This window comes from Homalodisca vitripennis, chromosome 1 (genome assembly GCF_021130785.1).
Source record: "Homalodisca vitripennis isolate AUS2020 chromosome 1, UT_GWSS_2.1, whole genome shotgun sequence".
NCBI lineage: Eukaryota > Metazoa > Arthropoda > Insecta > Hemiptera > Cicadellidae > Homalodisca > Homalodisca vitripennis.
This window is the reverse complement of record NC_060207.1, coordinates 65,775,561-65,801,439: the sequence shown is the minus strand read 5'-3', so window position 1 is coordinate 65,801,439 and position 25,879 is coordinate 65,775,561. Positions and strand designations below refer to the sequence as shown.

General features: G+C 30.3%; 1 protein-coding gene across 11 annotated transcripts in view; it reads left to right on the top strand.

The window, feature by feature from the left end:
- Positions 1-25,879, top strand: part of LOC124363539 (glucose transporter type 1) — a 154,057-nt gene that overhangs the window by 91,650 nt on the left and 36,528 nt on the right. For 10 of the 11 annotated variants that reach the window (XM_046818814.1, XM_046818792.1, XM_046818798.1 and 7 more), the window contains 7 exons: positions 5,609-5,704; positions 10,106-10,266; positions 14,296-14,420; positions 18,297-18,467; positions 19,940-20,047; positions 20,171-20,358; positions 21,392-21,604. In XM_046818814.1, the coding sequence (XP_046674770.1) occupies positions 5,609-5,704; positions 10,106-10,266; positions 14,296-14,420; positions 18,297-18,467; positions 19,940-20,047; positions 20,171-20,358; positions 21,392-21,604 (1,062 nt within the window). Of the gene's footprint in view, positions 1-2,949; positions 2,974-5,608; positions 5,705-10,105; positions 10,267-14,295; positions 14,421-18,296; positions 18,468-19,939; positions 20,048-20,170; positions 20,359-21,391; positions 21,605-25,879 lie in introns of those variants that run through there. The other variant, XM_046818850.1, reaches the window with a different exon arrangement.

The window sequence follows — 25,879 nt, the reverse complement described above, 5'->3', positions numbered from 1 at the left end:
GGTATATATATACCGGTATGTCCATTTGAAATGAACATATTATATTATTGGCTTCAATAAATAATTACAGTACAGTAATGATCTAAATTACTGTACTGTAATATTAGATTGTACATTATCCAGGCATATCCAATTTTCTCAAATATTTTTGGAAACATGTACTAATCAATAATAGTTTGGAGCTATCAAAATTAATATTTCTATGCTTTTACTATTGGAATAGCCTTAATATTCTTATATGACCGAGAAGTGTAACAGTAACAGCAAATGAAATAAAAGGTATTAAAATAGTACAATAGGCAAACTAATGGTGTTGTACTTACAATTTTTCCTTATTACTAACACTATCGGTACTTATTATCAACAAAAATCACAAATACACAACTACAATCAACAACAATAGTGGTAATAATGTCGTTAAAACTATTACAAATTATCCATTAAAGTGATGATCGGTAGGCATTTATTGCCATTACTCGCTGTTTCTTTCGCTTGAAGCGCTGAAAGTGTACAAAAGGGGCTGGCTTTTTATTTTTCAACCCCTACAGATTGGACATGCATTCTTCATTCTGGAAAAAAACTGTTTTACTATCTGTCAGCTGTTATAGACAAAAGATGAAAACAAATCAAAATGAAACAGAACTATGGAATTTTTTATCAATGAGGGGTACAACTCCAAAACATCCCTGGATACTCCTATGTCCATATCTGTCTCCTCTTCACAATACATTGCTATACTTCCTTATTCTATATGTTCCTTGGTTTACATATTAATGAAAAGCAAGTATGCCAAAATATAATAGTATAGAGCATCACTTTCATCTTTATTCTCTTTACATCCAAATCATATCATCTAATATCTTTATGTCTTTTCGTCTGATTATCCTTCACTCAATCTAAATCCTTAATCATTCTCTAATCAGCTCTCAATCACCTTTATCCTCTCCTAAGGAATATATAAACGATTTCCAGTCTGCCTTGCTGTTTCGTTTATGTCTTTTCTATCCCCTCTTTTCCCCTAGTGTGGTACCAAAGTATTTAAAAAATATGAGTTTGACTGATCCCTTTCTCTTAAATGTTTTCAACCCATACTGTAATGACAAACAAAAATCATCCCCCTCCCCCTTTAAAATATTCTCTCAGGTATTCTTATTCACCCCATTTATTGCTTCATTCAACACTGTAATGAACTGCATTATCTGACCCAATATTCACACAATTTTTGTGATAAATAGATGACTTTATCTGTGTGGTCCTGATGTGAGAGAAAAGTGACTGGGCACAACCATGCCATTTGTTCTGATAACATTGGTTGACTCAAATCGGTTTAAATCGGTATAATGCTAATCACTAAATCTATGCACAGGTAAAGTAATTGGTAACATTTTTATATTAGTTTGATATTTATTTATATTTGCTTTTATTAATCAATATTACATTAGTATTGTTATTGTTTATGAATTACTTTACAACTGCCTGAATGGAATTGAAAATAAATTTACAAAAAACCAGAAATCAACTCACTTTAGGTATAGTCTGTTTCTATAATAGTATTTAGAAAGTCTTTTGAAATCTGTTTGTTGTATTTATCTCTATAGTCTCTAAACTGTTTAGAGAGCAATTAAAAAAACTTGTGATCTACTGAAGACAAAATCTCCTACCTATCTTAGTTCTTTGATAAACTTACTTCTGATTAACATAATCCCCTGGAGAACTTTCTTCCTTGATCAACTTACCTTTTGGTTAAATTAACCCCCGGGTTAGTTTTACAGCCTGGAATTTAACCCTTTGATAAATTTAAGCATCCAGTTAGCTTAATTCTCCAGTAATTTAACTCCATGTTCCACCTTAAATTTTTAGTAAATTTAATAACTTGGACAATTTAATCTCAATTTTGGTTAACACAGATGTGATAACAAAACCAACAAGTTAAGTAAATTTAACTATAAATTCAAAATCTATTATAGAAATACAACCCATTATTTTATTATTGAATTCGTAAAATGCAAATCTAATACTTACTTTATTTATCTTTGAAACAATAAAAAAAGTTTTTATCTTTGAATTTTTATGGTTTAATAAAACCATAAAAATTCGCTTACATCCCAAAACATTGTTTATATCTTAGAATTATTTCAATAATTTATTTAATACAACCATAAACATTTGCCTTATTTAAATGATATACTATTAGATTGGCTTAGTTGTGAAATGGGTGTTTTAATGACACTATTAACCACTTTCATTCCACTGACAGGCATGTTAATGAAACCAGCTTTGCACAGAGGCAGGTTTGTGATATGTGGTTAAGGCGCTGGCACAGCTGAAGTCCTCCATCTGTACATCAGTGCATTTTCCCTATTCTTTTCCATTAAACCACTTTTCATTATATTATCTCAAGAAATATATTCTATTTTTACCTTTCATTTAAATCTTTAGATGTAACATGGTCTTAATAATTTTTAGTTTGTATTCATAATGCTTACAAAAATTCTCATTCTATTTATGTAACAAAGCCAAATTTAAAAAATCCTTAATGCAAAAAGTTTGTATCTAAAATTAATTAATTAATTTTTATTTATAATCTGTAACTGTTTATTTATTAGGTATGCTATAAAATGTCAATGTACTTAAATCATCTTTCTTTTTATTTTGTTAAATCTTCAAATATTGCTTTGGTAGTACAAAAACTTAAAAATAAAATGTATAGGATCATTAAGTTTTACAATAAACATATATTAGCAGAAACATTTTTTTTTACTATGAATATCAAAAGAGCATTGTGGAAGATGTGATGTATAAGAACAGTCTGTAATACGTAAGTTATTTTTATCAATATAAAGTTTAAGATGAGAAGAGAAGACATTTGTGATATAGATAACACACAGGCAAGATTAACTAAATCTAACTATAAAATTGAGATAAGATGTTATGCTATAGAGTGGATAACAATGTACAAAGATGTTCTACACTGTGAGTATAACTTTTTATTATAATAATATATTTTTGTTTAAACCAATGTAATCAAACTGTTTGGGTTGAATCTTAGTATGTGGCAACATATCTTTAGTTTTTTAAATATAAACTTTCCATTCATCTATAAATTTTTATTGCTTCGAACAAAATTGTCACATTTGTTTATTTATTAATTTTATTTGTAATACCAAAAAATGGTATTGGTTCCAAGATTTAATAACATGAAATAAATAATAATGTGTAAATTTATCTGTTTCGAACCCGAATAAATAAATAAAAAATCAAGATGGCTTGGATGTTATTGTTATGATGAATAGTTTTATTGCAGAGGAGAGGTAAGATATTATTTTCAAACATTGAAATACTCTCCAGTTTCATACCCTAAAATGGTGTATGGTTCATTTCTGAGCTTTGAATCATTTAAGCATCTGTAGGATATATAATTTACTAGGTTAATTAAAAAAATTTCTGTTCTGTGATATAATATGTTATTTCTTTCCATTCAAGCAAATACAATATGCTAAATTGAAATGATATAAGAAACAATTATTGTAGAATTTGTATCTATTTGTTCTTTATTATTTATTACTATTGTTTTGGTTTATGGCTGAAACATCAGCTTTACACATTATATAAAATAAAAATTATTAAATTTATCATTTAAAATCAAATTATACCAATTCATTTTGTTCATCTGTTTGAACATTATAATTGTGGTTTTTACTACATACTAAATTTTTGAATAATTACACATAACATTACAAGCCTTGCTGCAGTAGTGAAATGTGGGGGTAATGTATGTTCTCATATTCATTATTTTCAGAAATTTGAAGGCTTCATGCATGAATGTTGCAGTATTTTTATAATCTGTAATTTTGCAATTTGTGTTTTTAATTTTTCTAATTCTTAATGTAATTATAGCATGTTATCAGCAAACACTTTTGTTTAGGTTAATGTATTTGCATGATTCAGCTTGATATATTTTTTTAACTTTATTAACGTATGTATACATAATTATGTACATTTTCAGATAATACTTTCAATAGGTTTATACTTTTTGTTCACTATTATTTAGTAATAAATCCTGCATTTATACGTCTAAGAAATGGAACTGAAAGCAACTTTAAGTCAAAAATAATGAAATGCATTTCCTTTTTTATTTCCAGTGTAACTTTGGTGCCTTTCAGTAAGTCAGTGTTCTCACCAATTAATTCCAACAACTTGTATTAGTTTAACAAGCTTTGTGTATCCAGTTAAATACATTCCATTATCAGAGAATCAGTGCTTGTTATTAATAGTTCTAATTCCAATTAGTCTTTGAAGTTCTAATTATATATTCTCTGAAAATTAATTAAACCATTCAGTGCTAACCTTATGTTTAATATTAAGCCATTTCAATATGCAATACTCCTCTCTGAAAATACCTGTACACAAAATAATTTACGTAAGTGTTAAGTCTTAAATTAAATTAAATATTTCTGCATATAATACAAATATTCCACTAATTTTGATTAAAAAACAACTGCTCCTGAATATATAACATAATAAATATTGATCTATGTTCAATAATGTCTCAGCACTCATTGTCAGGAGAAATAATTCTTCTATTACGAGTTGTTAGGCTTGCATAATTATTTATTATTTTATTAATTATTACAAATAGTTTTAAGGGTGGTAAAGATGTATATCTAATACTAACTCCAGAATTTGTTTTTATTTAAACTCTTGTAACATAAACATTACTTCTTATTAGCTGTACTACAGCATGAGTGAAATGAATGAAACATTTAGCCTGATAAGGAGGCAAACATTTCCTTAGTTCAAAGAAAAAATACCATTAATTTTAATAATTAAAACCTTTACAACTTAACAATATCCAAAGTGTGGTGAGAGAAACGGATGACCTATACCTCAAAGTAAATATTTTGACGTAAGAAAAACAGTGATACTAAGAAACCCAATCTCTGACCACTCTGTACAAAGTGATTTGCCAATGGCGCAGTGTTGCGGGTACAACAGTTTTCGCAAGATAACCGGATCAAGCAACGTCGAGGGTGGCTGCTGGTTGGATGGGTGACCACTGAAGGATCCTGTCCTTGCAACCGGCCCTAAAGTCATCTTTAAAGTCACCTTTAAGCCGTTGGTCCTCAGGTTAAGTGTTAGAGAGGGCTTCATAGCCCTAACTTCGGCTGGTAAAATAAGACTACTTTACTTTACAAAGTTGCAACGGTTTGAACAAATAGCCATTTTGGATAGAATGGTTAGAAATTGGTTTTCTTTGTATGGTATTTTTTTAATCTAAACCAATTTTATATATCATTCGATGGTTCACCTCATTTAAAATTTTATCCTCAAAGGAGATTTGAAAAATTCTCAAACTTCAAAAATTAAGGAGTGAGACCTTAATGTGACCTGGATGTACACACCCAGTACATAAACTAATTATTGCATAATTACCTTACTTGTTCTTAAAATGTATGGTACCTCTTTATAAATTGGTTGCTTTTGTAAAATAAAAAGCTGTCTTTACCTTAGGTAAAAACAGAATAGTATTTTTGAACACTTGTTCTTCAAAAATCTACAAAAGTTCAGTTGTGTAATTATTGTTTTTTGAAAAAGTGGTCTGTTTCAGGGGCTGACGTTCTTCCTCTCATACACAATTCTGGCCTCCATGCTGGGTATGCTGCAGTTTGGCTACAACACCGGCGTTATCAACGCTCCTGAAGTTGTAAGTGTTGTTCCTTGCATCTGTAATCATACAACTTGTTTGATTATGTATTTATAGGTTGCAAAACAGTATGATTACTTGAGGGGTATTTAGTAGTACTCAGGGAAGATATTGAAGTAATCCAAAAGTAAATTTTCTTGTGATAGTAAACTGGAGCGCTTTAGTTTTTTTTTTAGTAGGTTATAAAGAAGAAAATTCTCAACATTTTTTGTCCTTTAGTGTTCAGAAACTATAAACCATACAAACAAACTTAAAAAAGCATTAGAATATGTATTCATTATATCTTTAAAATGAGACAACTCTCATAACACTACCATAACACCACTATCAAAATAAGGACGTAAAAGTACATTAGGTTGATTTTGAAAGGCGTTATACAAAATACAAATTTAAATTGCAAAATTGAGTAATTAGTTTTAGTTGCATTGAATCAAACAAATTTTGTAACTGCTTGAAGAATCTTCATTCAAAAGTTATTATACAGAACGACTGAAAAATAAAACTGATTGCAGCAGACTGTCCTTATTAGGTAATGGTGGATTTCAAAACTGGACAAGTTGAGAACGGATCCTAAACAGGGATTTAGATGAAAAAATAAATACTTTTAGGCAAGCTCTTGGAATACCAGTAATTCAAGATTATCCTATTTGGGTTTTGGTAGAAGCGTCAATCTTTTTTTAAATTACTCTAACCAGAACAGATCCTATTTCTAGTACAAAATACAAACAACACTCAACTCACACAATAAAAATTATTTTGGTCTTTGTTGCCACTTGAAACATAATTTTATTTACAACATTTTTTATGTCTTAAATAATATTTTCAAGTAAGAAAAGTATGTTTAAGAAAAATAATACACACGTACATATGAATGTTTTCTTAGTTGAAATTTAACTAATTCAGAAAAATTACATTAGTTTTCAAGATAGTTCCTAAGAGCTAAACAATGTTGACAAATGTCATAACTGTTAACATGTATGCTTGCCCTCAGGAACAGTAATTTTTAACACTTTTACCGTATCATGAAATTACAATCACTTACAGTATCATCCGGTCTCACAGACCTGAGGGAGGTTTTTTGCTGTTTTTGGGCTATTCTTGTTTTTTAGTTCAGATTTAAACACAAAATATATTTACAATTATTCCCTGTTGATAACAAAACTACAATTTATATTTTTTAAATTTTTATAATTACAAAAAATTATAAACTTTAATAATTTGGGAAATTTTGAATGGAAAATTATATTCTAGAATACTGGTATAGTATAAATCTGTATTTACAAGTATCAGAAATACACATACAATTTTACCAAAGCAATTAAAACTTAAAAAAGGCATAAGTACATACAAAAAAGTATCCACAGATTTTAGATATTCTAAACACATGAAATGCACAACTTTCTGCTGCACTTCAAAACAGATGGGTTGTCCGCATTTGATACATTTGTAATTGGTTTTTCTTTCCAATTGCTGGGCACTTGGAACATGTCTTCCGTTTTTCCAGTTTGTCACTAGGAACACATTCATTAGGATTTGCAGCTTCTGTTTCTCCAACGTACTCCGTGATGACGCGTCTAATGTCTCTTGGCAAATTTTGAATTTCTAGGCGTCTTGACATGTGAGGCTTTATACGTTTTAAGGTCAGACGTTTTATGAATTCAAATCTTGTAATGAGTGGATTGTTACCTAAGGCTCTTACTCTTGCAGTAGGCCTGGGTAATGGTCCCCTCAAAATGTTATTTTGCGGTGTTCTGCGCTGCTTGGGTGGCTCCTTTCTGCACCATACGCTACCATCTTTCCCCAAAAAAGTCATCATCAGATTCCTGAACCAAATAATTTTCAACACTATAGTGGATCATCTTCATCTTCCAGTTGGGGTTCATTAACAGCAAAACTATCATCACTTTCACTTTGATTTAGTTCGTTATCAGACACTACATAGTTTGGATCTTCATCCGAATCGTCAACAAGTTCATCGTCACTATCATCCCCTTCAACGTTATGTAAAAGTTCAACGAGTTGTAAAAGTCGCTCTTTAAATCTTCCATCGTTCACTCTTAAAATTTCCGACTCACTCATGATTATAAAAAGTTATAATAAAACATAAAAAGTAATATATACAAACACGTAATAACTATTCAGACTTTAACCGTATCACTCGGTATGACAGACCGGTAGAATAGTTACAGTAACCCTATCGTCTGGTACAGTAGACCGTAGCGCTCACAAAATAACTGGACTGATTCAAGGTCAAACGCCCTAGACAAACTAAAACCAATCAAAAACGGCTCAGGAGAGACCAGTTGACAGCTACTGAGCGTGGAGGAGGCAACCGAACACCAGTAGTGCCAATTTCAGAAACATGAAATTCCTCTTTGGTCTCACAGACCGGTGATACGGTAAAAGTGTTAAAATAGATGTAATCTTTCTGAACTAATTAATTTTAAGTAAAATTCGTTACCACTCCTTTTATGAAGGAAACAAAATCAACAGATAATATATACATATATATATATATATATATATATATATATATATATATATATATATATATATCATATATATTATGGCCTTCCAAATTTGCAAATCAATTTGTCAAATAGCAATTATCCTACTTAACAAAAGCCCTGTTGCCCTGTCTACAGATTGCGTTTGACTGTAACGTTTTTGCTAAAAGGTACTTAAGTAATAATTTTGAAGTTAAAGACAAGTTCAAGTTTTCTCGACAATGTTGTGGCTAATCGATTTTAAATGAGCATACAAACATGTACCATTCAAAATAGCAGTATCATTCTAATTCCAGTTTTCTTCTCAATAAAATAAATAGAAATTGGCTTTAGAAAGTAATATTTCCTCTGTTTCTCATAAAACAGCACAACAGCTCATTATATTTTGGCTAAAGAAAAATATTAATAGAAAAAAATAAAACCATAAATTAACACTCAATACCAACAATTGTATCAAACTCGAAGTTACCAAACACATGACAATCAATTTCCCAAAAGAACAACATTCTTAATTAATTATCTGTATACTCTTGAGAGTCAATTTTTTTAATTACCAGAGATTGGCAAAATATGTCTCAAATGTTTTCAGATTGTGAAAAAAATGAACAGATAACATTAAATTAAAGTGGTTGATCTCCAAAATATCATTATTTTTCCATGATATTATCTTTATTATTTATTTTTCTAAATCATTGATTGCTTTAGATATACTTAAATGGAAGAGTTTATTCCCATTTTTGTACAACTAATTTTTGTGGTTACTATACTTTTGGGAAGATATTCTTTATCCAAAATTCAATAATTGTTAGTCAAAGTTCAACACTCATACTCAGGAGCTATTTAAATATTGGTACATTGGGTATCGAAGACACCATCTCCTTAGGCAAATTGAGAAATATGATTATAATATCACTTGCTGTTAACCAGTCATCCCTAAGCAGTAGATTTTAATGTGTGGCATGCCTGGATATGCTTGTGAGTTTAATGAATAGATATCAAGATACAACAACAATTGTTTAAGTGTAAGATATTCATATGGGCACTAACACATTCCCTGGTTACTCATTTACTTAAAGAATTTAAGCTCATAATTGTCCATTTTCAAGGTTTGTGTTGGAAATTTTACATTAAAAATTTCCTGGCCAGATGGCATATTACAACAATTTTAAAAGGTAAGTTATTTAGATTTCCTGGAACATTTTTGAAGACAAGTTATAAATCTTATTTTAAAATAATTACAATATAGTATTTTATATATTCTTCTTGATTAATTTTGTACAGTTATGTTCAGGCCCGTGCGCATGGGGGGGGGGTTTTGGGGGTTCAAACCCCCCCCTTGAAGATTGGGATATATCATATTGTTTCCATATATCAGTTTAATTGTGCTCTATTGCGCCGTCAGTTTTTTCCAATTGTTTGATTGCGCGCGCTTTCCACCTGATTTGTGTTATATACTGTTTAAAAATTGGAGCTCCGACGCGCTACACAATTGGTCTTCTTTTTTATTTCATAAAATAAGTATAGAACCCCCCCCTAAATAAAATTCTGCGCACGGCCCTGGTTATGTTTGTAATTTCCCATCTGTATTTGTAAATTCTATAAATATGTCAGTTTAAGTATGTTGATACTTATATAACAAAATTTGTGTTGTTAAAATTCATGTTGAGAAATGTAGGTCAAAATAAATTATTTAGTTTCAAAAGTTGATTAATCATGGGATTTTTTTGTTATCAAAATAAGTTTCAAATTGACACATTTCTTGAAACATATTTTAAATCAACAACTAAATTGAATTTAAATCCTGAACAAATTACAGTTGCAACATGTATGAATATTTTACAAAAACTAATACAAAGTAAATTTCGAATACTAACATTTTGTTGTATTTTTGCAGAACATAGAGAATTTCATGAAGGATGTATATAAAGATCGGTATGGAGAAGACATACAGGATGACTCTGTACAACTGCTGTATTCGCTGGCAGTCTCAATATTTGCGATTGGTGGCATGTTGGGAGGATTTAGTGGTGGTGTCATTGCAAACAAGTTCGGAAGGTAAATGACTTAATATGCAGTTTTAAATTGATATTGTTTACATTTTTTTTATCTCAGTTAAAGGCGTTTTACAGCAAATTTTTACTTTTTTGATGATGGAGCATATTATTTTGATCACATTAGCTCTTTACATTTTAAAAGCCAAAAATCAAAAAGAATTCATCTGTCTGGCTTTCAAAATGGCTTTGAAGGAGTCTTTCAAATGTCTATTTATACTTTATTTCTGTCTGTTTATATTTTGTTTATACTTGTAATGATCTTTTAGCAATAGCTACATCAGTTTTACTATTTTTACGATTTTCATAATTAATCCTTTCCCGTACAACATTCTGTTTGCTTATTTTTTATTCATATCATAACCAGTTTCCCTTCTGTTCTCTGTTCTATTCTATTACCAAGAATGTAAGGAAACCATTGCACTTAAGAGCCTAATAGGACCCTTGAACTGATGGTGTCTACTCCTTTACTGGCACCCTATTTTTAGGCATTTGTAAGAATAACATTAAACTGTTGTATACCTCTCAAAATTCCTCAGATATACAACTTATTATATATCATTGTTTTCAGAATATTATAAATAATAATACTAAATTATTATATTCATTAACATTTTCTTCCTTTCAAAAAAGTTTCGGTGTTTGAATATTCTTGATCAGATTTAAAACAATTTTTTATAACTGCACTATCTCATCATGTATGTGGGAAAGGTTTAAACAAATTCCAAATCATATAAAAGGAACAAAATTTTATACTTACTAAAAATATATAGAATTTTAGCTTTTTTACTTAAAAATTGTTACTATTTTTAGAAACTTTTAAGCTTTAGCGCAAAATCCACTATTGTATTTTCAGCATTTTTGTACAAATGTATTACAACACTGAAATTCAACCTATATATGACTTATTACGTATCATTGTTTTCAGGAAAACTAAAGAAATAATAATACTCGCTTATTATTGTTGCTATAGTTTTTTTTTTTTACAAAAAATTTAACTTTGAACAAGCCCGATCCAATTCTTTAAGGATGCCGGTTCCAATTCAGCTAATCACTAAAGCTCTCAAATCACTAGGGTTGTTCCTAAAATTAAGTGTGACTTCATCAGCCATATTACTAAAAAGCAAAACAAAATATAAACTAAAAATAAATCAATTAGACAGACGCCAAAACACAACGACAGCAAACGTAACTAATAAGACAGTTGGCCTGGTCAGCTGGTCACAGTCAAAACAGTTGCTTGCACAAAACGTTTATTCTAACCATACAAATAGGAATAAAGTTTGATTTATTAAGTAATAATATATCTCAGTCGATAGCTCGATTATTCTGCCATCGATTGATATTCAGTTTTAAACTTAAACATCGAAAATACACAAATTATAACTGATTTTCAAAATATCTGCATATATACGGCAGTGCCAGTAGGCAAGCAGCCTAATTGCTGTATATACGGCAGTTGTCAGTTAGAGATTTTAATTGTGTTGGTTTTAATACCTAGTTTTAGCTACTTGTAGCTGAACACAAAACACAATCTTTTTGTCATTAATTACTTGTTTAACCAATTATTTATGATGCTGTTTGGTTTTTTGCTTGCAAAAACCTTTAATTTGAGACCTAAAAAACCTGGTTTAGAATATTGAGAAATTCTTAAAACTTTGAGTTGTTTTTGCAATATTTTAATATAATTTTTCTCTGTGTTTATTTTATCTTCATCTGAGCTGGTTATATTAGAATAGGTTTTTTGAGTTTATTTTCCACCTCATTTTGTATTATATCATGTGTTTTGTATTATTTTGTGACTTTCATGTCTGTACTTACATACCTTCTAAATTACTTTAAAAGAATTTATTCTTACCAAATACTTATCTTTTACTGTTCCTACTATCAGAAGAGCCGTATTAATATTCGTCAAATACAACTGACTCTATCCACATTTAATGTTTTATTTTTTAGTGTAATGTTACTTAAAAAGATATTTATTTCCTTACAAATAAAAAAGTTAGTGCATTTATTTCAATTCTACTTTTAAAATTTAAAAATGCATTATCTATTGATTTAATTAGGATCTCATAAGCTGCAAATCTTATTACTACTTTGTACTTGATAAAGACATGAATGTGTGTCACGCCAGACACGAACAAACTCAGTTCACGGAAAGCTCTGTTCTGCTGATTGAGAAAAAGTTAACACAATGGCAGTTACTTTATTAAGTTAATGCTTTGACTTTAGAGGGAGTTAGTTGGCTTCAATCCAATTTTGGACTTTGAGCTCAGCTGCTAGGCAAAGCAACACACAAACCACAGTGGAAAGTCAGCATCAGTATTGCAACTTGTAAAGCATTTAATCAATTATTTGAACCTAAGTTCAGTATAGTTAACAATTCTAAACAAAACTGACAGTATTTTACTAATTATTTTATTAAAAATTATTTAACTCAATTTGAAAATTATTAAAACGTTAACCAATGATAGTATCATTATATTAGAATTGTTTCATGATATTTGTTTATTAGGATGAAACTTTACTGGTTTAGGTTATTGATACTTTTTCAGGTTTAGAGTAGTGGGTTTTTAATTGAGTTTTTATCAATGAAGTTTATTTTTTGAAGTCCTTATTTCTTGAAGGGAACTTACCTAAAATAAAATTAATGGAATTTTGACCAATAAATTATTACACAGCAGGTATATGTTCCCCAAAAGTTATTTTCAAAATATTTTTGGTGTTATGTCTTTTATTCAAAAATAAAATTGAAATGAAATTCAGGAGCAAAAATCTAGACATAACAATCATAACTATTTATCAACTGATAAGCATATTCAAAATGTTATAGCTTCAAAAACGCAGTACACTTTGTATTCTTAATTTTGTACAGAATAAGTTAATCATCGTGTTTAAAAATGTATAAAAATATCACTAGAGAATATTACTGTATTTTGCAAGTGTAAAATCTTAAAAAAATGCCAGAATAGAATACTAATAGAATTAGTAATGTTCTCCGTAAAGAATGGTTTCACTAACAGCTGTACCGTATTAGTTTGATTGTTCGTCAAAGGCAAATAAAGATTTTACATTGAATTAATCGAATACATAAGACGCTTTAAAAATATAATAATTTATCAAACACAAAGTGCTTACCATACAGTAATTAATTGTAAATTAATTCAATTTTACACTATTCTCAGTTGGCAAGTGTGAACTCTTGCTGTGGGGACGTTGCACATGCCTAATTACATTATCGACCAAAATTTAATATTGTATTTAGGTTATAAAAAGTCAAATAAGGATAGTTGATATGTATGTAGAATATAAATATGTTGACCACTTTTAAAAATATAATTTTAGTAATAGACCTTTTAGTAATAAGGACTTTTGGGTACAAAAATTCAACTCTTAAATGTTAAGAAACATAGTTTTTATTTATTTTTAGAATTGGCTTGATCACACTATAGAAATGTTTGTTGGAGACCAAACACAACACGTATTGTGATAATCAACATAGGCTGACTTAAAGACGCAAAGTACAGTGCAGTGCTTCCACTAACACATACTTGCTGCTATCAGCTTGGTCGCACTATAGTAATGTTTGTTTTAGACCAAACACAACGCATATTGTTATAATCTACACAGGCTGATTTATAGACACAAGTTATAGTGTAGCTGGGTGCTTCCACTAACACATACTTGCTGCTATCAGCTTGGTCACAGTATAGAAATTATTTGGAGACCAAACACAACACATATAGTTATAATCTACACAGGCTGACTTATAGACACAAAGTATAGTGTAGCTGGGTGTTTCCACTGAGATGCTATCAGCTTGGTCAGAGATTGTGTAAAGTATTTTTTTCAACTATGTATAACAAGGTTTCTTGTTAAACATAGTTTATACATAACTATATAACATTCGTGATAAGCAAATTGCAATATTGTCTTGGCAATTTGTAACAAAAAAGGCAGAATTTTTCAGTGTGGCGTAGTTGAAAATGTAGTACCCATATACTTCATTTTATTGACACTAAATTTTTTACAGGAAAGGTGGTCTGCTGCTGAACAACGTTCTGGGAATCGGAGGAGCTTGTCTCATGGGCTTTACAAAGATAATGCATTCTTACGAATTGCTTTTTCTGGGCCGTTTTATAATTGGAGTCAATTGTGGTTAGTATCAATTGAAAATAAAATATATTATAAATATTTTATAGATAAAAAAGTACAACCACTGCTTTCAATTTCATTTATTAAAAATGTTATGGATACTAAGTAAATTGGATAGAAACATATAGCATTTAAGCGGTTTGATACATTTAGGTATATTTCAAAAGAAACCACTTTTGCTATAACACCATTCTCAAAGTAGTCCCATAGTCCCACTAACAGTAGTCCCAAACCCAAAGGCCATAGGGACCGCGTCCTATCGAGATCAATGAGGAAGAACTTAATCACAAATCTCAAGTCATGTCCTCTCGGAAGAAGGGGAGAGCAGGTCTTAACCAACCTCTCTAGTCAAAGCAGGCAGGGGTGGCACACCCTTATGTTAAAGGTTAGCAAGAACCTTTGACACATAGGGACCGAACACCACCTTATCCAACAGTCATCTCCCGAAGTATACTAGACCTATCAAATTATCCTTGCACTCCAGAACCACGACATTTGCAGTTAGTGATATGCCCCTGCTGGATATCCATAAGGTTGCCCAGATTTAAGTAACACATTTGTTTTTGCTGTGCCCAGTGTAGGTTGAACTGGAAGGTATAGACAACCCAGAAGTGATTCCTGCTGGGCCTGTATTCACTTATTTATTAAGAATTTTTATAGTATCAATCAAATATCATTAAAAAACTGTAAAATTTACAAAGTACAAATTATAAAATTATTCAGGTAAATTTATATTGTCCTCTGTAGTATATCATCAGTTTTATAAAAGGGATGATCAACAAGCCAGGAATGCAGTGCTGTCTTTAGTCCTAATCTTGTCTTGGATCTCAAGTCCAGGAAGAGGCAGATGTATATTTTCTTTTCCATGTATGTTGGGATTTTTCATCCAGTGCGAGATAATGTCTCAGAAGGGATTACATTGATTCATGTCTGGTGGTTATGTCTGTTGTAAAATATTTGTTAGTATTCTTGGTCAAGGTGCAAAACCACTTCACGGATATAAAGGCCAATTAATGACAAAGTGCCTTGTAGGCATCCCTGCAGTTGTCAAGTGGTTGGATCCAGCTAGTGGATTTTTGAAGCACACCTGCTGTCTGTTGCTGGCAGGCAACTTCTTTCCATTTTCTTGTGCAGGAGCATGGGCTGGATGTTGGACAGCAGACCTCCTGGGTGATGGTGACACCAAACAGGAGTTTGTTGAACTCCTCGTCATTCCTGATGGTCAGCTCCAGGTGATGGGGAATGATGCTAGTCTTATTTTTTTCATGTGCCATATCAACAGCCAACTGGAGCACTTAAGCAGTGAAATACTCCATTATGGCGGCCAGGTATATGGGAGCTCTGGCACCCACTCGCTTGACTTAGTTGCTCGTACAAAGCAGATGTTGGATTCTGCTGACGGAAATTAGAGACCAGCCCTGAAGAGCGGGACTTTGCCTTGCCCTTCACTTTACCGCTTTAGTCAAGTCCGGACATGTTGGGCTGCTCTGTTCTTTGCTCTGGGAGAAAGATAGATCTAATTTCTATTTTTGAATATTCATAATTCTTTTTAAGTTTATAGTGGAGGTGCAACACTAAATAACTGGCCATATACCTCAAGTTTGGTTCAAAGTGTGCAAAATAGGCTGTTCGGGCTACTTCCATTTTTGGGAAGTCTCTTTGAATTGTCTTGAATCTGTTTCTGGTGTCTCGAATGTCTGCTGGTGCTAGGTCTGGAGAAATGATGAAAGGGTTCAACAAGAGTATGATGTTTCGCTCAGTGGATGCAGGACGAGGAGTGTTACTAGGTATTGTCATGATACAATGTCCAAGTTTGTTTTGTTCACAGTTCAGATATCTTCCTGTGCTCAACATTACTCAAATACATTATAATCTCTTGTTGTCAGGGTTACTTTCTTATTTACCATCTGTAATCACATAACCTTGATCATTGACTGTTTCATGCATGCTATTTTAGAGGACCCACATATGATGACAACTTCACCTTCATTTCAATATCACAGCATAAATCCAAATCTAATTGCCTGTTAACCCAATGTCGATCTGTTGGACAGTCATACTACATGCCTAAAAGACCAATTTCTAATCCTTTGGCTGTTTAGAAAATTGACATTTAAATATGAATAAAATTATTTTTTTTTAATAAAATATAGTATCTCCTTGTGATATTTTACTAACCTTTATACCCAAATTTAAGAATATCTTAATTAATTTACTCTTGATTACAAAAGAGATATAAATATCCTTACTTGTCAACAGATACTGACAGCATATAACCCATTTCTTCTTCTGTTCCATTTAAAATCGACGGTTTTTATGTCTTGTTATATGACTTCTCTGTTTGTTTGATTATGTCCTAGTGCTGATATCTGTACTTTACTTTTGTGTGTTTTACTTTATGATGAGTAAAAGAAATTTAAGTGGTCTACAACTGAATCGGCTACATTTTTATAAATTAGTCTAAATATTCTGTAGCAAAAAAATATAGAACACAATCTTTATGAAAACAATAATGAAGTGTAATGACAAACAAAAATAAAGAGAAATTTTAATATTAATTTTGATTTATTTTATAGTTGTTACTATTCGCAAAAGATTGTAATTCTATTGCCTTGGTAAATAGCATAAAAAAGAATAAATTCTGTCAAAATTCAGATATTGGACTGGAAGACGTCCAATAGACCAACAGATGAAGTTAATTATCAATTTTAATTTTTCACTCGTACATAAAAAAGATTTATTTTTGATTAATTTTAATTTCATTTCCTACATTAAAAAAATATATTAACTGTTTGTACTTATATGATGTAAAGAGGCTATTATACATAAAAATTAGTTATTTTTGATTAATTTTAATTTCATTTCCTACATTTAACAAATATTTTAAAAGTATATTAACTGTTTGTACTTATATGATGTAAAGAGGCTATTAGTAGTAATGGAATGAAGCAATAGATAACAGTTATACTCTTTAAACCACATATGTGATCATTGATATGGTGATGTTTATCATCTTTAAACCAAAGCCGTTACTAATTACAGACAGCTATTAGTACATTGTTTATTTCCAGAACAGTAACAACAAATCAGTTTTAATTACTGAGAAAGTACTTATTTTGGTGTTTTCTGTGAAAGATGGAATAATTTTAATACAGCTTCTTAAACTAGATCTAAAATATTGTCCCTCTTCATTTTTCTTCAATTTTTGTTTAGATTAGTTTGTTTGTTATATTTGAATAGGTAAAACTTAATGCATTTTTATATTCTTAATGTTTATTACTTTATTTATAAGTAATAATAATAAATTTATTGACTTTCACTTACCTAAAACTACATAATAAGAATATTCTAAATATTCACTAAAACATAACTGTATAGTACATTAATCTATTCAACAAAATATGCCAAAATAGATCCTGAAAGAGCATAAGATCCTGAAGTAGTTGTTTATTTCATCATCAATTTTGGAAGATAATAATTTATATTAAAAATTAAGCAAACATGTTAGGTACTTAATAAGATGTAGTTAATTACAGTTGGAAGTATAATAAGTTATTATTGAAATTAAGCTTAAGTATTACTTACTTAAAGCATTTAGTGAAAATAAAGATAGTTTATGAAAATTCTTTTTTAGTAGTTTTAGTAATAACTGTAACAAGTTTTGATGGACCACTTGTTTAATATTTGAAAAATTCGAAGTTAGAGCTATGCCACTTATTTTAATGAAAATAACTGAATTAAACTTACAGCTTAGTTTTTAAATCCAAGGAATTGTTTCTTATGTAGTACTATCAAGAAGTATTTTAAGATCAGTTTTTAAATAATAAAAATAAACTGTTCTTGTTATACTACAGAAATGATAAGTTGCTTTGTTGGCAGGTCTGAACACATCATTAGTGCCAATGTACATCTCAGAGATTGCACCGTTGAACCTACGTGGCGGCCTAGGGACAGTGAATCAACTGGCCGTCACTATCGGATTGCTAATCTCCCAGGTCCTTGGCATTGAGCAGATCCTGGGCACTGACGATGGCTGGCCCGTATTGTTAGGTACATAGACCACTAATAGTTTAGATCAATGTAGTTTATTTAATAGTTATTAACGTTTAGAATGCTACGTACCGCTATTGGCATATACTGGCCTTTCTAAAAGGCGTAGTGTACCATCGTTGGCATACTTAACAATGATATTTCCACTCACTGGGTAAAAGAAAGAACTAATATGGAGCACATCTAGAAAAATTTCTCACAAAAAAGTTTTTGCTGAATACTTAAAATGCTCATTTTGAGTTAAATAAAAAATTAACGCTATGTAATCAGTCATATTATTTGTTATGTAAACATGTCTGATAATCTCTAATCATTATAATTCAGTTACTTCAGTTATTTTTTTTTAACATTTTAGACGCATTGTTAGGACAGTACGGTAGGTACAAAATGTTCGTCTACTAGGCTTTAATTCTAGCTTATTTTGAGCATGAAGTGGGGTCAGTTTATCATAACATGGTAAGCATTGGTCTCTAAAAGTACATAGTGATTCTTCTCATTCCTCCAACTGTAGTTTTTCTTTTGTTTTTGTCTGCCTGAAAGTGAACACTTTTTATATTATTACATAACAATGCATGGACAACAAGATGCATAACAACTGATGCATAACAATGCATCAGTATATTCAGCACGAGTGCAAAGTCTTTTTATTTTTTTATTTATTTATGTAATAAATAAAATACTCATAAATATGTATTAATACTTGTAAAATAAGTATTTTACGGTTTCAAATAAATATGTATTAAATGCATATACCATGGCGACGATACATCGTCGCTGCGGGGATCTTCGCATATTTTCTCGGTGACAATATTTTGTCACCTGGGGTTCAAAGGGTTAATAGACGATACATTTTAATTTTGATGTTTTAATTACAAATAGCTCAAAATGTTTTATAATTTGAAAAATTGTTCAGTCATTTCACATTTTTGTCCAATAATAATAGTGTACATAATTCAAAATTGAATAATTCATTTAGCAGTAACATTAACTATCATTTAACTCTGTTCCCCTCAAACAGCCATCTTCGGCCCACCTTCCCTATAAGTGGCCAAAATCAGCTAGCAATGCACAGTTAGATTGATTGTAATTTCTCTGCATTGTGCAATGCTACCTAGAGGATTTCTGTGTAACTATTTCAATTATAAAATAAACATAGCATCATCTGTCAACTATTCTATATTTTTTAGGTTTTGCTTTTACACAATATATTAGCTTTTTCATGGTATTATGTGAACATGGTGGATTCAAGCCTTTGTCTTATAGAAATTGACTGAAGACTTGATTGAATTGATTATTTTATACACACAGTTTATCTGTCTAACAAGAAACCATTTGAAAAAGCTATTTGTGTCTAAGTAATTATAAAAAAATAATTTTCTGTCTCATCAATTTTTATTTATGTAGAAATCTATATGTTGTTATAATCAATGCTTTTTTACATAAAAACATTAAACAGACAGTGTTTTGAACAGGTTTAGCAATCTGCCCCGCTGTTTTACAACTGATTCTGTTACCGGTGTGTCCAGAATCCCCTCGTTACCTTCTAATACAAAAACAATGGGAGGAGGAAGCGAGAAAAGGTAAGTTAGCTGGATCACATTGATAGTTTCAGGTTCTAAATAATAATAGATTTAATTATTTGTTCATAGCTCTTATTTTATGTTATTGAAATAATTTTTCTATCCAGCTCTTTTGATTTACAGCATTAAGAAGACTAAGAGCATCTAATAACGTAGAGGAAGACATAGAGGAGATGCGAGCAGAGCAGAGAGCACAGCAGTCCGAGTCCATGATCTCAATGACTGAACTGATATGTTCGCCGACGCTAAGGTCACCTCTAATTATAAGCATCGTGATGCAGCTTTCCCAGCAGCTGTCTGGCATTAATGCTGTAAGTCACTGTGTGTTCTGAAAAAAATCAAAAACTTCATGAAACACATGAACAGCATTAAGAATAAAATACTACACTTATTTTTGAATAAAAGCCAGATCATTTTAGTAGTAATTTATTAATGAGATAGCGTGTATTTATTTTAGTATCAAACTCGCATGATTCAAGCCTCTCCATAGTTTAGGTTACTGATTAAATTCTGATCAGATAATTTTAATTTATCTTGAGTCTAATATGATAATTGCTGAAATTACATAGTGAATTCATTCTTTGTTCAGTTCTAACACTGGATTATTTTAGAAAGACAATGTTTACAATGCAATGATAACTGTTGTTAACATTGCTTTTCAGAGAATATTTTTATATGAGTTTAACAGTTTTATGTAATATAAACGGAAAAACTTCCCTAAGAGAGATGTTTTATTGTCACATTCTGCCTTAGTCAAAGTGATACAAACTAACCTAGCTACATTCATGTAAGCTGTTTTAACCAGTGTTAACAACTTGAAAGCAGAATCCTTATTGATATGTGATATAAACATAAAAACCTCTTAGGGTGCCTTACACATTCTGAAATTTGTGTTATGTTAAAGAGGTTTATGAGTACAATAATAAAGGTAAAATTAAAAGGTAATGGATACAAAAATTATATTTCTTTAAAATGATAAATAACCACATTTTGAAGCATTTTTAATTTTTTTAATTCAGGCAATTTAAAATCATAATATTAATTGCAGCCTTAATTTTAAAGAAACTGTTCAGAATGAAAAAAACCAAAAAAGTCAAAGGAAATATACATACAACAATATATCTTCATAGTGAAATGATTTATTATTGAAGTCATTCTTGTAGTAAATAGTAAAGAACTATATTTCGTGTAATTGTTTTAAGTTACTATAAATGAGATTCAGACAGTGGCTAATTGATAAAGAATTTATTGAAGACATTTGGCTACATGCTAACTATATTTAGATATGTCCATACAATGTGGGAATCCCTTGTTATCTAATGCCTAGTATTGTATATGTTTCAGGTATTTTATTACTCTACGGGTTTGTTTATAAGTTCGGGATTAACTGAAGAAACGTCGAAGTTCATGACGATAGGTATCGGAGCGATCATGGTGGCCATGACGCTGGTGATCATGCCTCTGATGGACCGTATGGGACGTCGAACTCTGCACTTATACGGACTTGGGGGCATGTTCATCTTCTCGATCTTCATAACCATCTCGTTCCTCATAAAGGTTCGTCATCAAACACAATTATACCCCATGTTGCTTTCTCTGTCTTATCTTGATGATGTTTCAGATTAGCTGAGAGGTTTGTTAATAGTGTAAGCATAGAAAAGTATTATTTAGGATAGGAGTCATTTTTTATAAAGATGAAAATTAACACATTCAAGTCTACGCTCGAGCCAGACGCGAGCGCCATTGTTTAAACCCCCTGCCGGCGCTCGAGCGTGATTCGAGCACAGCTTTGCCGATTGATATACGGAGTTGCTCGAGTGCCGTCTGCTGCATTAGAAAGCCAGCGTTAATGGTTAGTTCAGAACAATTCCGCTAGGCGCTACTACGTCATACCCGCTTGAGGCTTTTGTTTATCAACTGACGTGGCCTGGCGCGTCGTCAGTCTGTCTACGACAACAATAATTTTTTTAGCATTTGAAATTTTTTTGGCAATTAAAATAACTATTTGTAAATACGCGTATGTATATAGTAAATGCCTTTAAAAAAATTGAAATTACTTGTTTTATTTATTCAAAAGTTAGTTTTCAAGTAACACAAGACATGCGGGAGTTTTTATTTTTCTTAAAAAAATGTAAGTTTTGAATTTTTTTTAAAAATTAATTACATTTTATAGGAATACAGTTTTACATATCATTTTAAAGAGGAAAGATAGAACTTTCAAGAAAATATAATATCTTATACATAATATTTAACAGTTTTCTAAAAACAAAATGTGAAAACCAATTAATTTATGCAGACCGGGTTATAAAAACAGCAAATAGCGAGCCAGACTCCAATGTGTTAATAATTTAAGCAAAATGGGCTTTTTAGAGCATACATAGTGAAGGCTCTAAAAATATAATGATTATTCAATACAGTTTATGCTAGCATAAAATGTAAAGTGAAGCAAGAGTCAAGTAAAGTTAGAAGGATGAAAATACTGATTGAGAAATACTAAAGAAATGACATAGATACTGGAGATATTACAATATCGATGGAGAAATAGTGAAGAGATGATATAAATGAATGAGATATTGGAGAGATGAAAATACTGATGGAGATGTATGGAGAGAACATGGATAGATGATATCCTGGAGAGATGAAAATATTAATGGAAAGATACAGGAATGATGATACAGATGGTAATATTAATTTCATGTATCAAGACTATTTTCAATTAGTGGCATCTCTTTGAGAAACTGGCACTAACTTACAATCATATTGCATTATTACTGTGTTACTAGGTATGATTCATAAACGTTGAAAGGACCACTAAAAATAGGCATTTGTTTCCATAATTTAATCTGTTTGAACATTTGTTTTCTTATTGAAAAATAGTAGTCTGGAGGTATCAAAGTACCAAAAAAGAGAAGGAATGATTTGAATTATGTCGAAACCCTTAAAAATTTTGGCCACTAACCAAAATAAATTATTTGGTGTATTTTGTAAAAAAACTTTTATGAACCAGCTTTGAATTTCTTTCAATGTTTTTTTTTTATTTAGTGCAGTAATTGTATATAATTGATATATGTGATCACTTTTACTTTTTCCAAGTAATTAAAGAAAATTATTCCATGGATGTTCCCAATAACAGTCACTATTATTGGCGAACACTCTCCTCTGAAAAACTGATGATGAATTCTTAGAATTTGAAATGTACATCGTACAAAATAAAAAAATATATCAAAAGTGTTAAAAAGGTTTATTATTGTATGTATTTTCTTATGTTCTTTGGTTTCAGGGTCTTACAAGTTAACCCATGTTTCATCTATAAACGATAAAAGCTTTCTGGGCTTCACTGAAATAGCTGACCATATTTCTTTATAAGATATTTTTGAGTAGTTCTATTTTTTGGAAATCATTTGTATAATTCAAATCTATGCTGAACTTTGCATTATTATAGTAAGGCTGAAAATTTGTGTTAATCCCTCTAAGAGACTTTGATGACCAAAGATAGCATTGATAAGCACCAATAATGCTGCTATCTCTTTGACTTTCCACATTGTGTAAAACTTGATCACTTTGAGACTGTCTATGTGATCACTATGTGATGAATTGTCTGAATTATTCAGAATTGTAAGGAAAATGAGTATATGTACACTACACTTAACCACAAATCCCACTGCATTTAGGCCATAATGTGTTGTGCACCGGTTTAAAATTCAATATCTCAAAAACAATTTCATGACAAAGATGCTGAATTGCTTAAAAATTTAGTGATTTTTTTATCAAATAAAATCATAGATTTTATAAACGTTTTAAAATAAAAATTTGCCAAAACATTTTTAAAAATGTAGATTTTACAAATGTAGATATCAAGATTTAACAAATCTTTCTCAGTTAACAAACTCATCTAAGATAATCCGAAGGCTTGTGGTAAATTTGAAGAAACTCTGTTTTAAAAAGTGGCTTGTAAAATTTCCTAACATACATATATGTATTAAGTTTTTAACAGTCTAAAATGTTTTTTATTGGTACTTGTATTATTATTTTGGTCTTGGAATTTGGTGTGTGAGTGACTACAATAGCTAATTCTTCAAATTATAACTCACTATTATGTATGTACTGTGTACAGGTGCTTGTGAGTTTGATCATTGTTGAAACAAACATACATTATTAGAATGAATTAAGAGTTTGTATCATGCTAGACAAATCTTCATTAGCTCATTTTAGTTTCACTCTTTAGTTGAGTATTTTTTATGTAACTATCCATGAAAACTGATATGTTGTATAAAAAGGTTTATTTGATCAATTGCCAGGCCTTTTCTGGTATATTACTCTTTACAGATTTATGAATACTAATCCCTAGCAAGCCAAAACACGAATGGAAGTCTTGCATAAAATAATGTCAAGAGCTTAGCATGTGTATTGGTACAAAATTACAATTTATATAAGGATAGAAGAGTGGTGGTTGGCTAACTCATTGATTCTTTGCCACAGAATACATATTACACACACCTACCTACACTCATCTATACAAATCAATCCGTTATGGTCGTGACTATTATTATTGTTTCTGCAGCTCATTCTGGAGAATAATACTATTCAGACAGAAGACGTTACATTGTCTTCTGTCTGAATAGTTGAAATTTTATTCATAATGTAGGTTTTTTTTTTAGTATTTATTGAATTTTATATTTAGAATTCACCATTAAATTGACTTATTTATACTAATTTATTTAGTTTATAATATTTCTCTTGAATTTTTTTTTCAATTTTGAATTGTTTGTGGACAAGAAGTAATTACTTTTTTTAATCCTTCATAATTTTAGTAATGAACACAAAACTTGCTGTAAAGTCTAGAAAAAATATTTTTACAATATGTGGCTCTGAAAAGTCATACTCAACTTAACCCTTTTAACCCTGATGTTCGTATTATACGAATGTCGTACATATGCCGTCAACTCCCAACATCCTTATAGTGCGGACGTGCACCTTTTATTATTTTACTGGCCACCTACTTTACCAAATGCTTTGAAATTCCACAGACTTGTGTAAAAAGATGTATTGCATCAAAATATAAATGTTAGTAAAGCTTTAACTTCGTATTTTGTCAGTCTGTGATTGATAAATTGCAATTCATCTCAGCTAACTGCTCACTTATTGTCGCATACAGATGTATTTCACTATGTTGTGAATGATCCACTTTGTTTAATGTTATTAGGTTAAAACAATATAAGGTATGGCAGTTAAATATAAGATTGTTACTTATTTTATTTTAAAATGAGTAAAAGGAATCATTCAAAGTCTCTCATAATCAAAAATACACAAATTTCAACTAACTTAGTATTAAAAGGTTTTTAAATTTATTAAATATAGGCTATAAACGGTTTTAATTATTTTATCATAACCTTGGTTTTACGTTAAGTACTATGAATTTCAAAGCTTGCGTTAAATTTACTTGCACAAAAATTAAAATTAGGAAAAATAACACGTCCTTAACAAAATTATGTTACTCAACTTATAAATAAGTAGGACTATAATTTTTCTTTCATTAGAATAAGAATTAAATTTAACAAAATAAATATAATTATATTTGTGTGTCAAATACTTTTTAGATATATGGTTTTCATCAACAAACTTAAAATTTAAAATTGTTTATTTATTTATATAGACATTTATAAAAATAAAACATTTTCAAGATATTTTGTTGTTTTTTCATATGTTTGTTAACTAAATTTAATAAAAAATAATAAAAAAGAATTAGTTTGATATCTTAAAAAAAGACTAGTTGTGAGATATTTCTTACATTTTCTCCAAAAATGGCTTAGGATTTGTGGCACATCACTTGAT